Source organism: Oncorhynchus clarkii, chromosome 23, assembly GCF_045791955.1.
Source record: "Oncorhynchus clarkii lewisi isolate Uvic-CL-2024 chromosome 23, UVic_Ocla_1.0, whole genome shotgun sequence".
NCBI classification, from domain to species: domain Eukaryota; kingdom Metazoa; phylum Chordata; class Actinopteri; order Salmoniformes; family Salmonidae; genus Oncorhynchus; species Oncorhynchus clarkii.
The window spans coordinates 42,630,168-42,647,504 of NC_092169.1; the positions used below are offsets into that span (position 1 = coordinate 42,630,168).

At 43.9% G+C, this 17,337-nt stretch overlaps 1 protein-coding gene across 1 annotated transcript in view; it reads right to left on the reverse strand.

The window, feature by feature from the left end:
* Window positions 1-1,551: 1,551 nt before the first annotated feature.
* LOC139381400 (collagen alpha-1(I) chain-like) overlaps window positions 1,552-17,337 on the reverse strand; it is a 38,208-nt gene continuing 22,422 nt past the window's right edge. Inside the window, exons 23-49 of the mRNA XM_071124900.1 lie at window positions 17,051-17,149; window positions 16,577-16,630; window positions 16,250-16,348; window positions 15,976-16,029; window positions 15,649-15,702; window positions 15,428-15,481; window positions 15,252-15,305; window positions 14,928-14,972; window positions 14,367-14,465; window positions 13,816-14,031; window positions 11,960-12,013; window positions 11,123-11,176; window positions 10,887-10,994; window positions 10,465-10,518; window positions 10,208-10,261; window positions 9,888-10,049; window positions 8,692-8,799; window positions 7,890-8,051; window positions 7,354-7,461; window positions 6,267-6,320; window positions 6,050-6,157; window positions 5,726-5,779; window positions 5,131-5,238; window positions 4,712-5,003; window positions 4,219-4,409; window positions 3,785-4,027; window positions 1,552-2,819 (exon numbers count right to left, since the gene is read on the reverse strand). Of these exons, the coding sequence (XP_070981001.1) occupies window positions 2,673-2,819; window positions 3,785-4,027; window positions 4,219-4,409; window positions 4,712-5,003; window positions 5,131-5,238; window positions 5,726-5,779; window positions 6,050-6,157; window positions 6,267-6,320; window positions 7,354-7,461; window positions 7,890-8,051; window positions 8,692-8,799; window positions 9,888-10,049; window positions 10,208-10,261; window positions 10,465-10,518; window positions 10,887-10,994; window positions 11,123-11,176; window positions 11,960-12,013; window positions 13,816-14,031; window positions 14,367-14,465; window positions 14,928-14,972; window positions 15,252-15,305; window positions 15,428-15,481; window positions 15,649-15,702; window positions 15,976-16,029; window positions 16,250-16,348; window positions 16,577-16,630; window positions 17,051-17,149 (2,889 nt within the window). The 3' untranslated portion in view covers window positions 1,552-2,672. The remainder of the gene's footprint in view (window positions 2,820-3,784; window positions 4,028-4,218; window positions 4,410-4,711; window positions 5,004-5,130; window positions 5,239-5,725; window positions 5,780-6,049; window positions 6,158-6,266; window positions 6,321-7,353; window positions 7,462-7,889; window positions 8,052-8,691; window positions 8,800-9,887; window positions 10,050-10,207; window positions 10,262-10,464; window positions 10,519-10,886; window positions 10,995-11,122; window positions 11,177-11,959; window positions 12,014-13,815; window positions 14,032-14,366; window positions 14,466-14,927; window positions 14,973-15,251; window positions 15,306-15,427; window positions 15,482-15,648; window positions 15,703-15,975; window positions 16,030-16,249; window positions 16,349-16,576; window positions 16,631-17,050; window positions 17,150-17,337) is intronic.

Sequence of the window (17,337 nt, forward strand, 5' to 3'; positions counted from 1 at the left end):
AAACCTAATCATTGGTAGGCATATAGCCTACACGTAGTGGTATAATTTTTCTTATATATATATATATATATATATATATATATTATATATATATATATTATATATATATATATATATATATATATATATATATTCTAAATAAAACCCCTAACTGACTCCATTATTGCTTTAATGGTAATCTCGATCACCAAATAGCCTGTGTAATAATTCTGTAATTACCATGCAATAACATTTGTCCAAAAATGTCTTATTAATCAGAGGAGCGGTGCCAATGACGTGCCTAGTACTTAACATACTACTATCAAATAGAAGCAATTTAGTAACACAATAAAAAAAAAGCACAACAAATAGACTACTAATTACAGGGTAACCACACAGAGGCATCATTGACTTTTATCCACTTCATCCACGTCGTCTTTAGGAAGACAAATCCTCTTTAAAAAGTAAAATAACAGGATAAAAACTCCGCGTGTCATCTGCGCTTCATTTTCAAAAGAAAAATACGGAAGATCTATAAAAAGACATTGTAAATTTAGTAGAATCGCATCCACATAATCCTCACGTTTCAGCATGTCTTCTTTTTGTGACAGGATTTGTGGATGTGTAGCGCCAAACCTGGTTTGGAGGATATCCTTCTGGAATGGAACTGGCCGGAAACAAAAACACGTAGACCTGCCTGCAGTGGGTAGACCACAGACCCGTGTGAGGTAGATAGACTGTAGCCCTCACTGTAGCCTAGTCTAATTCAGAACTGTTCCACCGAAAACCTCCAGGGTTCAGTACAAGGCTGCATTACTAATTCTAGGATCCCAACAAAATGGTGACTTGGCTCAGAAGTCAACTCATATTTATTATTGCGCAATTACTGTGTTATTGGAAATTAGGAGCACTGGACATTTAGAAAATGATACGTTTTTTTCAACCAAACCAACTAGAAAGTTTGTACTATGTTTTGCGCTGCTACAATGTTGTGTTGTTGCCATGTTGTGTTGCTACCATGCTCTGTTTTTATGTGTTGCTGCCATGCTGTGTTGTTGTCTTATAGGTCTCTCTTTATGTAGTGTTGTGGTGTCTCTCTTGTCACGATGTGTGTTTTGTTCTATATTTTATTTTTAATCCCAGCCCCCATCCCCGCAGGAGGCCTATTGCCTTTTGGTAGGCCATCATTGTAAATAAGAATGTGTTGCCTAGTTGAATAAATGTTAAATAAACATCACCTGTTATCCCAAATGCTCCTTACCAATGTGTTCTATGTCCTACAAGTCCCACTCATCAGGGTTTGAGTCAGTGGTAATAACTAGGGCTATGTTGGTTAATGCCTCAACATTATGTTTCCCAAGAACAAGACCAACATGGGCTTATTTGAAGTTATGTGTTTGACTATAAGCCTACAAGATTAGATTTTAATGAAAGTTAAACTTTTACGTTATTTGGGAGATTATTTTATCAGTTGCCCAAAATAAAATATAAAAAATGTATAATCAGCCACGGTCGCTGAATTGTCTGTCGGTTTGATGTGAGCTGAATGGAGAAAACCAAGGGGACATGTCAAACATTGTGTAGACCACTTCACATGCTTTATTCAGCATCCAAATAATTAAAAACATCTTGATTTATTATACATGTACAACATCAGTACAGATTCTCTTTTTTCAAAACCATGAAGGTGTGTCTGCTTCTCAGATTTTGCAAAACTCTTTTTCTTTTTTAGAAACCTAAAACGTCTTTCTTCAACAAACAAAACACAAACATCAGGAGGGTTTGAGTGGTGCTTTAGTGATGCAGTGATAGGGACAATCACAAGGGTAGCATAGAGGGTGGACATCAGCTGGGTAAATGAAATACAACTGAAAACAAAACCACTTCCCTAAATCCACACCAGACACCATTGGCATGCATTATATCCACAGTAAAACATATTTCAGAACTGTTAATTAACCAACACTTGACAAAGAAAACAATTGTACTAGCCTGACAACAAGGAAGACAACGTGGTGATTTGTTAGCACCAAAGATCCGATGGTTGTTAGCTAATTATGACAGGAAAAGATTGTTCTAACAAAGACCAATAACTGGACCTCATCAATTGATATTATAGCACCTTTGACATTTGTTTTCTATCCAATAATATTCCTGTAGTGTAAAATCGGCCCGAGGGTTTGTGAAACATTTTGGGTAACATGGAGTTCTTCTCTGAGGTAGCCATTAATGTATTCAAAATGAATGTGAATGTTCAGGTGTTTTTCTGTCATGAATTTAGAACAAGAAGACACTTCACTGTCGTTTTTAAGATGTATTTAATACCAGAAAATGGTACATAGCATTTGTTGCTTTCATTGTCCTTCCGCAGTGGTAAAAAAACGGCAAAAAAGTCACCTGTATCTCATTGTGTTTCTCCATGGGGATTTTACACTTCATATTACACTTATTTTCTTGTTGCCAGTGGAAACAAAATGTTATTTTTTAAGTTTCCTTGATTGTTGTAAGTTTCGGTTGAAGTAGCAGTCCCCCAAATGTATTTTCTTCAGAATCAAAAACATGCAAACGACGTCTTCAGCAGAGTAGTTTTAAGCTCGTGGACCAGTGGCAGCCGAATGAGTTTGTAGGTAATGCATAGAAAATAGAATTAGAGATGACTGCAAACAATTTCATGTCCATATTTCTTTTTGATTTTATACGAAGCAGACAGGGCCAACTTCGACGCCAAACTCCTGATCAGGTGCACCAACGTCCATAGGAGCGATGTCAATGATGGGCAGGCGAGATGTTTTTGATGTCTTGTAGTCGATGACTGTCTTGCCCCATGTGCCAGTATGTGACTGTGGAGAGAGAGTGAGAGAGAGAGAGAGAGCGAGAGCATAGGTCAGAATCAGAAACCAGTCCTAGTAAAGATGATTGATGACACACTAACCTCTATATAACCTCTGTTTTACGTAGTTACTTCATTCATCTTTAGTTTCATAACATGGATTTCACACAATTTTAAATTCAAAATGAGGACAGTAGAAGAAGAGAATAGAGGAGAGTAGAAGAAGAGAATAGAGGAGAGTAGATGAAGAGAATAGAGGAGAGTAGAAGAAGAGAATAGAGGAGAGTAGAAGAAGAGAATAGAGGAGAGTAGAAGAAGAGAATAGAGGAGAGTAGAAGAAGAGAATAGAGGAGAGTAGAAGAAGAGAATAGAGGAGAGTAGAAGAAGAGAATAGAGGAGAGTAGAAGAAGAGAATAGAGGAGAGTAGAAGAAGAGAATAGAGGAGAGTAGATGAAGAGAATAGAGGAGAGTAGAAGAAGAGAATAGAGGAGAGTAGAAGAAGAGAATAGAGGAGAGTAGAAGAAGAGAATAGAGGAGAGTAGAAGAAGAGAATAGAGGAGAGTAGAAGAAGAGAATAGAGGAGAGTAGAAGAAGAGAATAGAGGAGAGTAGAATAAGAGAATAGAGGATAGTAGAAGAAGAGAATAGAGGAGAGTAGAAGAAGAGAATAGAGGAGAGTAGAAGAAGAGAATAGAGGAGAGTAGAATAAGAGAATAGAGGATAGTAGATGAAGAGAATAGAGGAGAGTAGATGAAGAGAATGGAGGAGAGTAGAAGAGAATAGAGCAGAGTAGATGAAGAGAATAGAGGAGAGTAGAAGAAGAGAATGGAGGAGAGTAGAAGAGAGGTAGAAGACAGAAAACAGTAAAAGACAAGAGTAGAAGAGAGAATAGAATAACAGACAGCAGAAGGGAGTTGAAAGATAAGAGAAAAGAGTAGAGGACAGTACAAGTGGGCAGTAGTAGTAGGTGTCTCACCGTGCAGCCGTCCTCGCTGACAGTGTATGTGAAGCGGCTGTTGCCCTCAGCTCTGATCTCGATCTCGTTAGATCCCTGGAGCAGCAGGGCCTTCTTCAGGTTGCCCGTGCCCTTGTCCATGTAGGCCACGCTGTTCTTGCAGTGGTACGTGACATTCTGGGATGCCTCGTTGGACATCAGGCGCATGAAGGTCAGCTGGATGTTGACGTCCTCTGGGTTGGAGCCCTCGCTACCGTACTGGAACTGGAGAAGAGAGGGAGAGGAGGGGGGTTAGTATCATGAAGGCAGATTTGTAGTGAAGGCAGGTCACTAAAACTTGAGTCCAAGTCAAGACCCATGTCCCCAGTAATCCAAGTTTGAGTGTAAGTCTGAGTCGTTTCTACCCGAGCTCTGATTGTAGTCCTTGTCACATGGTTACGCTGAATGGTCCTTACCTGGAAGCCGTTGTCCATAGACTCTGAGAACCAGATGTGCTTCTTCTCCCTGATGTTCTTGCTGGTATACCAGTTCTTCATGGGGACAGTGTCCTGGGATGGGTAGATGCAGGTCTCTCCAGTCTCCATGTTGCAGAAGACCTGGACAGCATCCAGAGGAGAGCCCTGGTTGGGGTCCACCCAGTACTGGCCTGTGGGTTTAAGAGAGAACAGAATATAAGCCATCAGGGTGCTTCAGGTGACCATAGAGGTCAAATAAAGTAGAAGTTATTATATTGATAGAGTTATTAATGTAGGTTGCTAGCTCTTTGATGTTTCCTTTTTAAATATTGAATAAATTAAATGATTCAATCATTCATTCATTCAACCAACCAATCAACCAACCAACCAACCAATTAACCAACCAACCAACCAATCACTGATCACAGCATGCCTACATACTATATAACCAGTGTTTGTCTGCGGCGTGCGCTGGACTGAGCCTGGACCTTACCGCTCTTCCACTCAGGGTGGCACATTCTGATGTCACGGCACATGCGGGCGGGGTTCTTCTGGGTTCCCTCAGGGCTGCGGATGTTCTCCACCTTCTGGCTGAGGCTCTTCAGGGTGGTGTCCACCTCCATGTCACGGCCGTTCATCATGTCAGGCTCGTCAGCACGGTAGTGGTATCCTCCTCCTCCTCGCATGGGGTCAGGTCCCTTCTCCTGGTTGTAGATTGGTGCGACATGGAAGCCGCCGCCAGCGGGACCTGGAGGTCCGGGCAGACCAGGAGAACCAGGAGCACCCTGGGTAGGGAAGAAGAAGACAGAAAGGGGTCAAATCTGGCATCGAAGGCCTGTGCTATGTGTGTGAGGATCTGTGTGTGCTCTTGTGCGTATGCATGGTACATGTGGAGGTCAGTGTGAGACTTACAGCAGGTCCCATCTCTCCGTTGCGACCACGGGGTCCGGGGGGTCCGATGGGTCCAGGCAGACCATTCATGCCATCTTTACCAGTGGAGCCAGAAGAACCATGGGGTCCCTGTAGGACACACAACAACAACTCCATTAGAAGTCATATACCTTGAACAGGGAAGTCACAGCGCTCACTCACCATTATTTAACTATTAACAACTTGACCTCTCAGCCTTCATCAATGGCCTTCATCAGAGGTCCTATTCCTTCCATTCCAGCGACAACATCACTAATAAATGACTAGATAGGATATCCTTGCGTAATCTGATGTGAGGAATCTTCTTGTTAAGGTTAAGAACACAACATCACATACAGGATCATTCTATGAACAATGTTATCCAACTGAAGACTGTTGTGGAGGGCAGGGCCAATGTTATCCAACTGAAGAATGTTGTGGAGGGCAGGGCCAATGTTATCCAACTGAAGAGTGTTGTGGAGGGCAGGGCCAATGTTATCCAACTGAAGACTGTTGTGGAGGGCAGGGCCAATGTGTAACTTATATTACATTATCAACCATGTTCTATTGATGAACTGGGAGTCAGAGTCATACTCACTCGGGGTCCAGAAGGTCCGTTAAGTCCAGCAGGCCCAGACTCTCCAGGGGATCCCTGGAACCAGATACATCACATTAATCACACATTATATCACATTAATCACACATTATATCACATTAATCACACATTATATCACATTAATCACACATTATATATGTTAAAGCAAAGAGAACAACAGATCTTCAACCCAGACACAATGTGCATGCTTCCTTAATGCCACAAATCACTAAAAACACGTTTTAAAAGGGCAGTAAATTATCGTAAAGAGAAGAAGCTAAATGTAACAGCATGAGTTGTATGATATTGGAAGGCTGGTATACTCACAGCGGGTCCAGGAAGTCCGGGCATGCCGCTCAAACCTCTGTGTCCCTTGTGGCCTCTCTCTCCACCCTCTCCAGCCTCTCCCTTGTCTCCACGAGCACCAGCAGGGCCCTACAGACACAGGTCAAAGGTCAAACATGTACTCAGCAAAGACAGTGGACATCCTTACAATACATTAGGTTGAGGAGTATGGATGACAAAATGCTGACAGAAAACTTACAAGACCCCCACGACCACCAGCAGGACCGTTAGGGCCAGCAGGACCAGCAGGACCCTGAGAGAGAGAGAGAGAGAGAGAGAGAATCAAGGATAATTATGTGTGTACATTGATGGAACTCAGGGTAACGTTGTGTCAGGGTAACATTGATATATCTCAGGGTATGTCAGGGTAATGTTGATATATCTCAGGGTATGTCAGGGTAACATTGATGTATCTCAGGGTATCATTGATGAATCTCAGGGTATGTCAGGGTAACGTTGATATATCTCAGGGTATGTCAGGGTAACATTGATGTATGTCAGGGTATCATTGATGTATCTCAGGGTATGTCAGGGTAACAATGATGAATCTCAAGGTATGTCAGGGTAACGTTGATATATCTCAGGGTATGTCAGGGTAACGTTGATGAATCTCAGGGTAACATTGATGTATCTCAGGGTATGTCAGGGTAACATTGATGAATCTCAGGGTAACATTGATGTATCTCAGGGTATGTCAGGGTAACATTGATGAATCTCAGGGTATGTCAGGGTAACATTGATGAATCTCAGGGTATGTCAGGGTAACATTGATGAATCTCAGGGTATGTCAGGGTAACATTGATGAATCTCAGGGTATATCAAGGTAACATTGATGAATCTCAGGGTATATCAAGGTGACATTGATGAATCTCAGGGTATGTCAAGGTAACATTGATGAATCTCAGGGTATATCAAGGTGACATTAATGAATCTCAGGGTATGTCAAGGTAACATTGATGAATCTCAGGGTATATCAAGGTGACATTGATGAATCTCAGGGTATGTCAAGGTAACATTGATGAATCTCAGGGTATATCAAGGTGACATTAATGAATCTCAGGGTATGTCAAGGTAACATTGATGAATCTCAGGGTATATCAAGGTGACATTGATGAATCTCAGGGTATGTCAAGGTAACATTGATGAATCTCAGGGTTAATTCAGGGTAACATTGTAAGCTAGTCCAACAAATGTCCAAATCGTAAGAAAAATATTGTAAGGCCTTCGGCCTGAAAGTGACAGAGATACTATAGTCGACCCCTAAATTGATGAGAAGAGGTACTTACAGACTCTCCACGGCTACCAGTCTTGCCAGAAGCACCAGATGGACCGGGGGCACCGGGAGGTCCAGGAGCACCAGGGGAACCAGCATTACCATTCTCACCACGGTCACCCTGCAATGAACACACACACACAGGAACAAAGAGCCATGAGGGTAACAGCACCAGTAATGGGGACAAGTGTTGGAGGTTCCTTCCTTACATTGTAAAGTGCTGGATAAGAGCACCCGAAAGAGCTCTACATAAACCAACAGTAAGGGTTCTATTCATTAAGTCAAGCTGAAGTGTTACAGAATGCGCAATAGAAATATATAGTAATTCCCATTTGAGCTAATATGTGCAGCGTTTACCGTGAATGCTAAAGCGGGAATATTGCCTTTAAATTTCCATCACGCTGTAGCGTTGAACATCATCGATGCGGAATGAATAGAGCCCTGAGTGTGTAATTTCAAGACAATTAGGCTGTTTCTATTATCCAGCAGCAATGTTGTTTATAACAACAGTGTCATGGAAGAGTAAGACGTGGTTTGATAGTAGCTTACCTTGGGACCGGGGGGTCCATCGCGACCGGCAACACCATCGTGACCAGTGGAACCCTCACGACCAGCCTCACCGGGTGCACCAGACAGGCCAGGGGGTCCCATGGGGCCAGGGGATCCACGCTCACCGACAGGGCCGCCAGGTCCCTGCTTACCAGGCTCCCCCTGAGAGAGGACAATGGACAGCTCAAGGGTTAAGACTCTTAAGATTTGGAAGTAGAGACAAACTTAAGAATGAAGGATCTGATTGGCTTTTTGTGTGAAAAATAATGAAGCTGATTTGAGTTGTGAGATAACACTTTTGATAGAAGTTAAAAGTTACATTTGGCAGACACTCTTATCCAGAGTGTCTTACAGGAGCAATTAGGTTGAAGTGCCTTGCTTTTGGTCCCCTGAGTGGCGCAGCGGTCTAAGGCACTGTATTACAGTCTGGGAGGCGTCACTACAGCCCCTGGTTCGTTCCCAGGCTGTGCCACAACCGGCCGTGATCGGGAGTCCCATGGGGAGGCGCACAATTGGCCCAGCATCGTCCGGGTTAGGGGAGGGTTTGGCCGGGGGGGTAGGCCGTCATTGTAAATAAGAATTTGTTCTTAACTGACTTGCCTAGTTAAATAAAAATTACATTTAGAAAAGGACACATCAAGAGATTTTTCACCTAGTCAGCTCAGGGATTCAAAGTGACCTTTCGGTTACTGGCCCAACATTCTTAACCGCTAGGCTACCTGCCACTCTTACATAGCTACTTGATGCCCTTAAATAGTAATATGTCGAGTAGGGTGGGGGTGCTGTTGATGGGAACACTCACAGCTTGTCCTGGAACTCCTGGGCTACCACTGGCTCCCCTTCCTCCTGGGCCTCCCACAATACCACGCTGTCCAGCAATACCTCCGGGTCCGGGGGTTCCTGGGGCTCCCTGGAGAAAGAGAACAGATCGAGGCAAAGATGACATATTCTTCAATGCAGCACGGAGAACCAGAACAAGCCTATATAAAGGGATTCATCCCCATGGTTTAAACTTTACTACATGCATAACGTTTATGTAGCATTACATATTTGGATGTATTATTTTATATATTTGTATTATTTCATTTTTATTATTTTGTTAAACATTCCATCTAATTCTCTAAATTATCTGTCTTTTTTCGTATTTGTTTCGTAATGCTGAGAAACATATAAACATTTAATAATATAATTATAATATAACAGCCCTTCATCCCTTCATCCTTCAGCACTTCATGCTTCAGCCCTTTATCTCTTCAGCCCTTTATCCCTTCATCCCCTTATCCCTTCAGCCCTTCATCCCTTCATCCCTTCATCCCTTTATCCCTTCATCCCTTCAGCCCTTCATCCCTTTATCCCTTCATCCCTTTATCCCTTTATCCCTTCATCCCTTCATCCCTTCAGCCCTTCATCCCTTCAGCCCTGTATCCCTTCAGCCCTTCAGCCTTTCATCCATTCAGCACTTCATCCCTTCATCCCTTTATCTCTTCAGCCCTTTATCCCTTCATCCCTTTATCCCTACAGCCCTTCATCCCTTCAGCCCTTCATCCCTTCATCCCCTTATCCCTTCAGCTCTTCATCCCTTCATCCCTTCAGCCCTTCATCCCTTCATCCCTTCATCCCTTTATCCCTTTATCCCTTCAGCCCTTCATCCCTTCAGCCCTGTATCCCTTCAGCCCTTCAGCCTTTCATCCATTCAGCACTTCATCCCTTCATCCTTCAGCACTTCATCCCTTCAGCACTTCATCCTTCAGCACTTCATCCCTTCATCCTTCAGCACTTAATCCCTTCAGCACTTCATCCCTTCAGCCCTTCCCTTCATCCCTTCATCCTTGATGTGTTGCTCTGTTTACTACTTTGTTTATTGCTGTTGTTGTTGTTTATTTGTTTATTGTTGTTCTTAATTTGTTTATTATTGTTGTTTATATGTGTATTGTTGTTGTTTATTTGTTTATGAATGTTTTTGCTAATATGTTTATATGTTTATTGCTCTGTACTTACCATTGGGCCATCATTACCCTTGGCTCCAGATGGTCCTGAGGGTCCTGGGGGTCCGGCGGCTCCAGCCTCACCGGGGCGACCAGCGTGACCAGTTTCACCACGTCCACCCCTCTGTCCTTCTTTACCAGAGGGGCCGGGGGGGCCTGGGGGTCCGGGGGCTCCCTGAAAACATTTAGGAGATGAGGGTAGTTTGTTTAGAGCAAATCTTTTAAGTATTACAGTATGTGAGTTAAAGATTTCTAACTTGAAAAGCCAAACTTGATATGTTTCAGTTTCAGTGCGGATGAATGATAGATGAAGTGCTACAAAGGTGACCTTACACTTCCACCAGGAGGGCCAACTCTTCCACCAGGACCAGGCATACCAGAAGCGCCCTACACACGCACGCACGCACGCACGCACGCACGCACGCACACACACACACACACACACACACACACACACACACACACACACACACACACAGACAGAGGAATACAGAACAGCTTTCTTAAAAAAAACATACTTTACATTTTTCTTCAGTTAAAATAAATGAAAACTAGTGTTGTTATGAATGATTTGAGTTTAGAGTTCTTACAGGGGGCCCAGCGGCACCACGAGTTCCTTTAGTACCAGCATTACCAGCAGGACCCTGAGGACACAAACAGCAGTTAGGCCATAAAACATCTATAAAGGACACATGACAATATATACATGTCCTGAACACTGATGGTCACATCACCGAGTCAGTCCTCAACACCTTCTAATGGTGAGAGACAATTTCAATCGGTCACTGGATTACAGTAAAATAAGGATATACAAGGGTGGCCTGTTAGCCAAAAGTAACTTGTGCTATATATCTGCAAACTATTCCTGAATTGGTTGAATTGGTTGAACAAACAGCAAAAAGCAAACTGTATATTTCTTTCTTTCTTAGAGATTTGAGATTAGAGCTTGTAGTTCTAACAAATCTGTCGGTTCAGGAGTTAAAGCTGATAGGACAGCCTCAGACATCCATACCTGAGGTCCAGGAGCACCAACCGGTCCACCGGGCCCAGGAGCACCAGCATCACCTTTGGGGCCGTTGTTACCAGTCTCTCCCTTGTTGCCAGGCTGACCATCAGCACCCTGAAGCAAGGAGGGAGAAGAGGAAAGGACGGGTCAGGGCTGGGTTATAGGATTCCACCTGGAAACAGAACTGTGACCAGCTTCAGAGTGGTCTGGACTGGACCAGGCTGGGTGATGATGTTACTCACAGGGGGTCCAGCGAATCCAGCAGGTCCAGGGGCACCATGCTCACCGCGCTCACCCTGGAGGATTATGGGTAGAAAACACATAGGGTCAGAGGTTGGGAATGAAAAACTGATTCATAAACAAGCAGAATGTGCTTTGTTCAGTGTGATGAAGAGAAATGGCGGGCCATCAATGTGCTTTGTTCAGTGTGATGAAGAGAAATGGCGGGCCATCAATGTGCTTTGTTCAGTGTGATGAGGAGAAATGGCGGGCCATCAATGTGCTTTGTTCAGTGTGATGAAGAGAAATGGCGGGCCATCAATGTGCTTTGTTCAGTGTGATGAAGAGAAATGGCGGGCCATCAATGTGCTTTGTTCAGTGTGATGAAGAGAAATGGCGGGCCATCAATGTGCTTTGTTCAGTGTGATGAAGAGAAATGGCGGGCCATCAATGTGCTTTGTTCAGTGTGATGAAGAGAAATGGCGGGCCATCAATGTGTATTGCTCAGTGTGATGATGAGAAATGGCGGGCCATCAATGTGCTTTGCTCAGTGTGATGAAGAGAAATGGCGGGCCATCAATGTGCTTTGCTCAGTGTGATGAAGAGAAATGGCGGGCCATCAATGTGCTTTGTTCAGTGTGATGAAGAGAAATGGCGGGCCATCAATATGTGCTTTGCTCAGTGTGATGAAGAGAAATGGCGGGCCATCAATGTGCTTTGTTCAGTGTGATGAAGAGAAATGGCGGGCCATCAATGTGCTTTGTTCAGTGTGATGAAGAGAAATGGCGGGCCATCAATATGTGCATTACACCGCTGTCATAAGCAGGTGAACATGTAGTATGTCATTGGAAGTTACTCACAGGGGAACCGCGACCTCCAGCGGGACCAGGGGGGCCGCCAAGACCACCCTCACCCTAACACAGAGAGAAAAAGAGGAGGGAGAGGAGGGGAGAGGAGAGAGAGGAGGGGAAGGAGAGAGGAGAGATAGGAGGGGAGATGAGGGAGAGGAGGGAGAACAGGGAGAACAGGGAGAGGAGAAAGAGGAGGGAGAGGAGGGGAGAACTATCTCATATTTGAATGAAGATTTACCAAAACAATCCTACACATCAAGGCTGTAGCTACACAGTAGTTGTTTCAACACATCAAGGCTGTAGCTACACAGTAGTTGTTTCAACACATCAAGGCTGTAGCTACACAGTAGTTGTTTCAACACATCAAGGCTGTAGCTACACAGTAGTTGTTTCAACACATCAAGGCTGTAGCTACACAGTAGTTGTTTCAACACATCAAGGCTGTAGCTACACAGTAGTTGTTTCAACACATCAAGGCTGTAGCTACACAGTAGTTGTTTCAACACATCAAGGCTGTAGCTACACAGTAGTTGTTTCAACACATCAAGGCTGTAGCTACACTGTAGTTGTTTCAACACATCAAGGCTGTAGCTACACAGTAGTTGTTTCAACACATCAAGGCTGTAGCTACACAGTAGTTGTTTCAACACATCAAGGCTGTAGCTACACAGTAGTTGTTTCAACACATCAAGGCTGTAGCTACACAGTAGTTGTTTCAACACATCAAGGCTGTAGCTACACAGTAGTTGTTTCAACACATCAAGGCTGTAGCTACACAGTAGTTGTTTCAACACATCAAGGCTGTAGCTACACAGTAGTTGTTTCAACACATCAAGGCTGTAGCTACACAGTAGTTGTTTCAACACATCAAGGCTGTAGCTACACAGTAGTTGTTTCAACACATCAAGGCTGTAGCTACACAGTAGTTGTTTCAACACATCAAGGCTGTAGCTACACAGTAGTTGTTTCAACACATCAAGGCTGTAGCTACACAGTAGTTGTTTCAACACATCAAGGCTGTAGCTACACAGTAGTTGTTTCAACACATCAAGGCTGTAGCTACACAGTAGTTGTTTCAACACATCAAGGCTGTAGCTACACTGTAGTTGTTTCAACACATCAAGGCTGTAGCTACACAGTAGTTGTTTCAACACATCAAGGCTGTAGCTACACAGTAGTTGTTTCAACACATCAAGGCTGTAGCTACACAGTAGTTGTTTCAACACATCAAGGCTGTAGCTACACTGTAGTTGTTTCAACACATCAAGGCTGTAGCTACACAGTAGTTGTTTCAACACATCAAGGCTGTAGCTACACAGTAGTTGTTTCAACACATCAAGGCTGTAGCTACACAGTAGTTGTTTCAACACATCAAGGCTGTAGCTACACAGTAGTTGTTTCAACACATCAAGGCTGTAGCTACACAGTAGTTGTTTCAACACATCAAGGCTGTAGCTACACAGTAGTTGTTTCAACACATCAAGGCTGTAGCTACACAGTAGTTGTTTCAACACATCAAGGCTGTAGCTACACAGTAGTTGTTTCAACACATCAAGGCTGTAGCTACACAGTAGTTGTTTCAACACATCAAGGCTGTAGCTACACAGTAGTTGTTTCAACACATCAAGGCTGTAGCTACACAGTAGTTGTTTCAACACATCAAGGCTGTAGCTACACAGTAGTTGTTTCAACACATCAAGGCTGTAGCTACACAGTAGTTGTTTCAACACATCAAGGCTGTAGCTACACAGTAGTTGTTTCAACACATCAAGGCTGTAGCTACACAGTAGTTGTTTCAACACATGATATTTTACCGTTTACTGTGTAATCAAACTGTTTCAATCCAAACAGCTTTTTGCTCTTACCTTCTCTCCATGAGCACCAGTGGGTCCAGGGGGTCCGATGGGTCCAGTCATACCACGCATGCCGTCTTTTCCTGGGCCACCGTCGGCTCCCTTGGGGCCACCATCACCTCGTTCTCCCTTGGCACCGGAGTTGCCACCTGAGCCACGCTCTCCGGGCATTCCTTGCAGACCTGGGGCTCCCATACCGCCAGGGGCACCAGCAACTCCAGTCTCACCCTGGACAGAGATGGTAGACAGAGAAACATTAAACTAATAGAGATGGTAGACAGACACACATTAAACATCCTATTGCATTGTACCAAAATAATATATTTACAAAAAGGAACAGAGATGGTAGACAGAGACACACACATTAAACCTCCTTTTGCTCTGTGCCAAAATAATATATGTTCAAAAATATTTGTTGTGGTGCAAAAATAAATAAGAAAAGGACAAATGATATGGTTGTATAGGGCCTAATGTAATTCTCAGTCCTAGGATCAACATAAGGACCAACTTAATTATTTAATCAATGATGTAATCTGTATCTGTGTTCTCCAGTGTTCTCTTACCCTAGCACCATCGTTACCAGGAGAACCATTAGGTCCACGGGGTCCAGAGGGGCCGACAGAGCCGATGCCACCACGCTCACCTGGGAAACCTCTGTCACCCTTAGGACATAAAAAAAAAGGGGAGGAGAGGAGTAGGAGAGGAGAAGGAGAAGATGGGAGGAGAGGAGGAGGAGAAGAGGGGAGGAGATAATGAGGAGAAGAGGGGAGGAGATGAGGAGAAGGGGAAGGAGAGGAGGAGGAGAAGGGGGAAGGAGATGAGGGGAGGAGAGGAGGAGGAGAAGAGGGGAGGAGATGAGGGAAGGAGAGGAGGAGGAGAAGAGGGGAGGAGACAAGGAGGAGAAGAGGGGAGGAGATGAGGAGGAGAAGTGGGAAGGAGAGGAGGAGGAGAAGAGGGGGGAGAGGAGGAGAAGAGGGGAGGAGACGAGGAGGAGAAGAGGGGAGAGGAGTGGAGGAGAGGAGGAGGAGAAGAGGAGAAGATCTGTGAACATCATGTCTACTGAAGCAGGCAGCTTAGAGACAGATCCGGGGGTTCAGATCCATCTGCTGTGATGCTGTACTTACTCTGGATCCACTGGGGCCGGGACCTCCAACCTCACCAGGCACACCCTGTGGAGCAACAGAGGAGAGGGGAGCAATCAACCAACCAACCAACCAATCAATCAATCAATCAAATATATTTATAGCCCTTTTTACAGCAACATTTGCCACATAATTAAATGTATTGCTAGATAATGTCTGATTACACTTCAACAACTGCATTTGGGTAAAAACTTGCTTTCCAGCAACTTACAGGGGTCTAATTGTTCATCAATTCAACATGTCATGGAGGGCATAGCATTACATCTAGAACCTATAGGATCTCTGTGATGGGAAGGCACCACTTACCTGATCACCAGCCTTGCCAGGCTCACCAGTAGCTCCCTGAGTTCCAGGCAGACCCTATAGGGATGATTGGAGAGGTGTGGTTGAGATTTCAGGTCAACATGTAACATTATCAGTTACAATGTGAATATCTAGACAAGTAATGATAGCAGAGGTAAGAATTGTGGCTGGTAATCTACCTGGAATCCGTTAGGACCAGCGGGGCCGCCCTCTCCTTTCTCTCCTTGACCTCCCTGGAACACAACGGTGTTTGGGTGGCTCATGAATGAAATCATACAGTATGTGTCTCAATATTTCATTAAAAGGGACTGTACAGAATGCAGAATACAGAATTATGTACTGAAGATGTATGTGGCTAAATGTGCCATTCATTCTAAGAAGGAGATGTGTCAAAACTTACAGCAGGGCCTTGTGGTCCGGGAGCACCAGAGTCACCATCTTTGCCAGGGGCACCCTAGAAACAAGAAGATGCCATCTATTACAAATCCAAGAACACACACAATGATCTATTGACACAGACTTGAGATACGTTGATTTAACGTGGACAATGATCTATTGACACAGACTTGAGATACGTTGATTTAACTTGGAAAATGATCTATTGACACAGACTTGAGATACGTTGATTTAACGTGGACAAGTCAACCAATGTTGATACAGCATACAGTATGTTACAGTTTGAATGATTGATCCTATCTGCTTCCGGTTTTAGTATAGCTTCACTTACAACACCCCCAACAGCTCCGGCTTCTCCTCTCTCACCGGGCTTGCCGCTGTCACCCTGTAGGGAAGAGACAGACGATGATTACTCTTACTGTACATTCATATTCTACTCAGTAAGAAACACACTGAATACACCACCCCTACCATTCATTTACATGTGTTCAGTATATGAACTAGACCGACTTGTGGAGTGGTGAAAATAATACATTTGTAGCCACCATTTAGGAATGAAATGAATGCTTTTGTTTCTTTTTTTGTGTGTTTGTTTGTTTACTCACAGCAGGTCCTTTGGGCCCAGGGAATCCCATAACTCCAGGCTGACCTCTGGATCCAGAGGAGCCTGGGGGTCCGGCACGACCATCGTTTCCAGTGATACCCTACATGAGAGGAGGATCACACAGGCTATCAAAGGGTATGGTGCTCTCCTGACTGAACCAACACAATTATTGTTTTACTTTCTACTTTAGACCAAGGAACGTGGAGGTCAAAACATGTTAAATCCTCTCGATAATGTCCTCTTGCCAATATAGTGTATTATATACATAGTAATAATATAGTAATTAGGTATGCATTGAGTTTGTGGTGATTAGATCAGTAGTACTTACAGCAGGACCAACTTTCCCATCGGGGCCAGGGCTGCCAGGGCTACCAGTCATACCCTACAGCAAGCAGGGAGAGAAGAGCACACATTAGATCAAACCAAATCAAAGTTTATTGGTCACGTACACATTTTAGAAAATGTTATAGCGTGTGTTATAGCATATGTTATAGCGGGTGTTATAGCGGGTGTTATAATGGGTGTTATAGAGAGTGTTATAGTGGGTGTTATAGCGGGTGTTATAGCAGATGTTATAGTGGGTGTTATAGCGGGTGCAGCTAAATGATAATGAACACAAATAATAATCAAAAACTAGAAACAGGAAGAGAGTAAGAAAGAGATAGTGAGATAAAGAGAGAGTGAGAGAAAGAGAGAGAGAGTGAGAGAAAGACAGATAGCGAGTGAAAGAGAGAGAGTGAAAGAGAGAGAGAGAGTGAAAGAGAGAGAGTGAAAGAGAGAGATGTGAACAGGTGACACTCACCTTTGATCCAGGCATGCCAGGCTCCCCGGGGCGACCAGCCTCACCAGTGGCACCTTGGGCTCCCATTGGTCCATTGGCTCCACGCTCACCAGGGCCACCCTATCACATGGGAAGGTTAATTGGTGATGTCTGTGTCAAGTTTTGATAGGCAAGCATTATGGTCAGCTTCAGGGCTTAGAGATTAAATAGTGCTCTGTGAGGGTAACCAAGCCACCAAGACACATTCAGTGAGCATATTTAAAGCTACAATCTGCAGCTGTTACATCCATTTCTGGATTTATAAATTA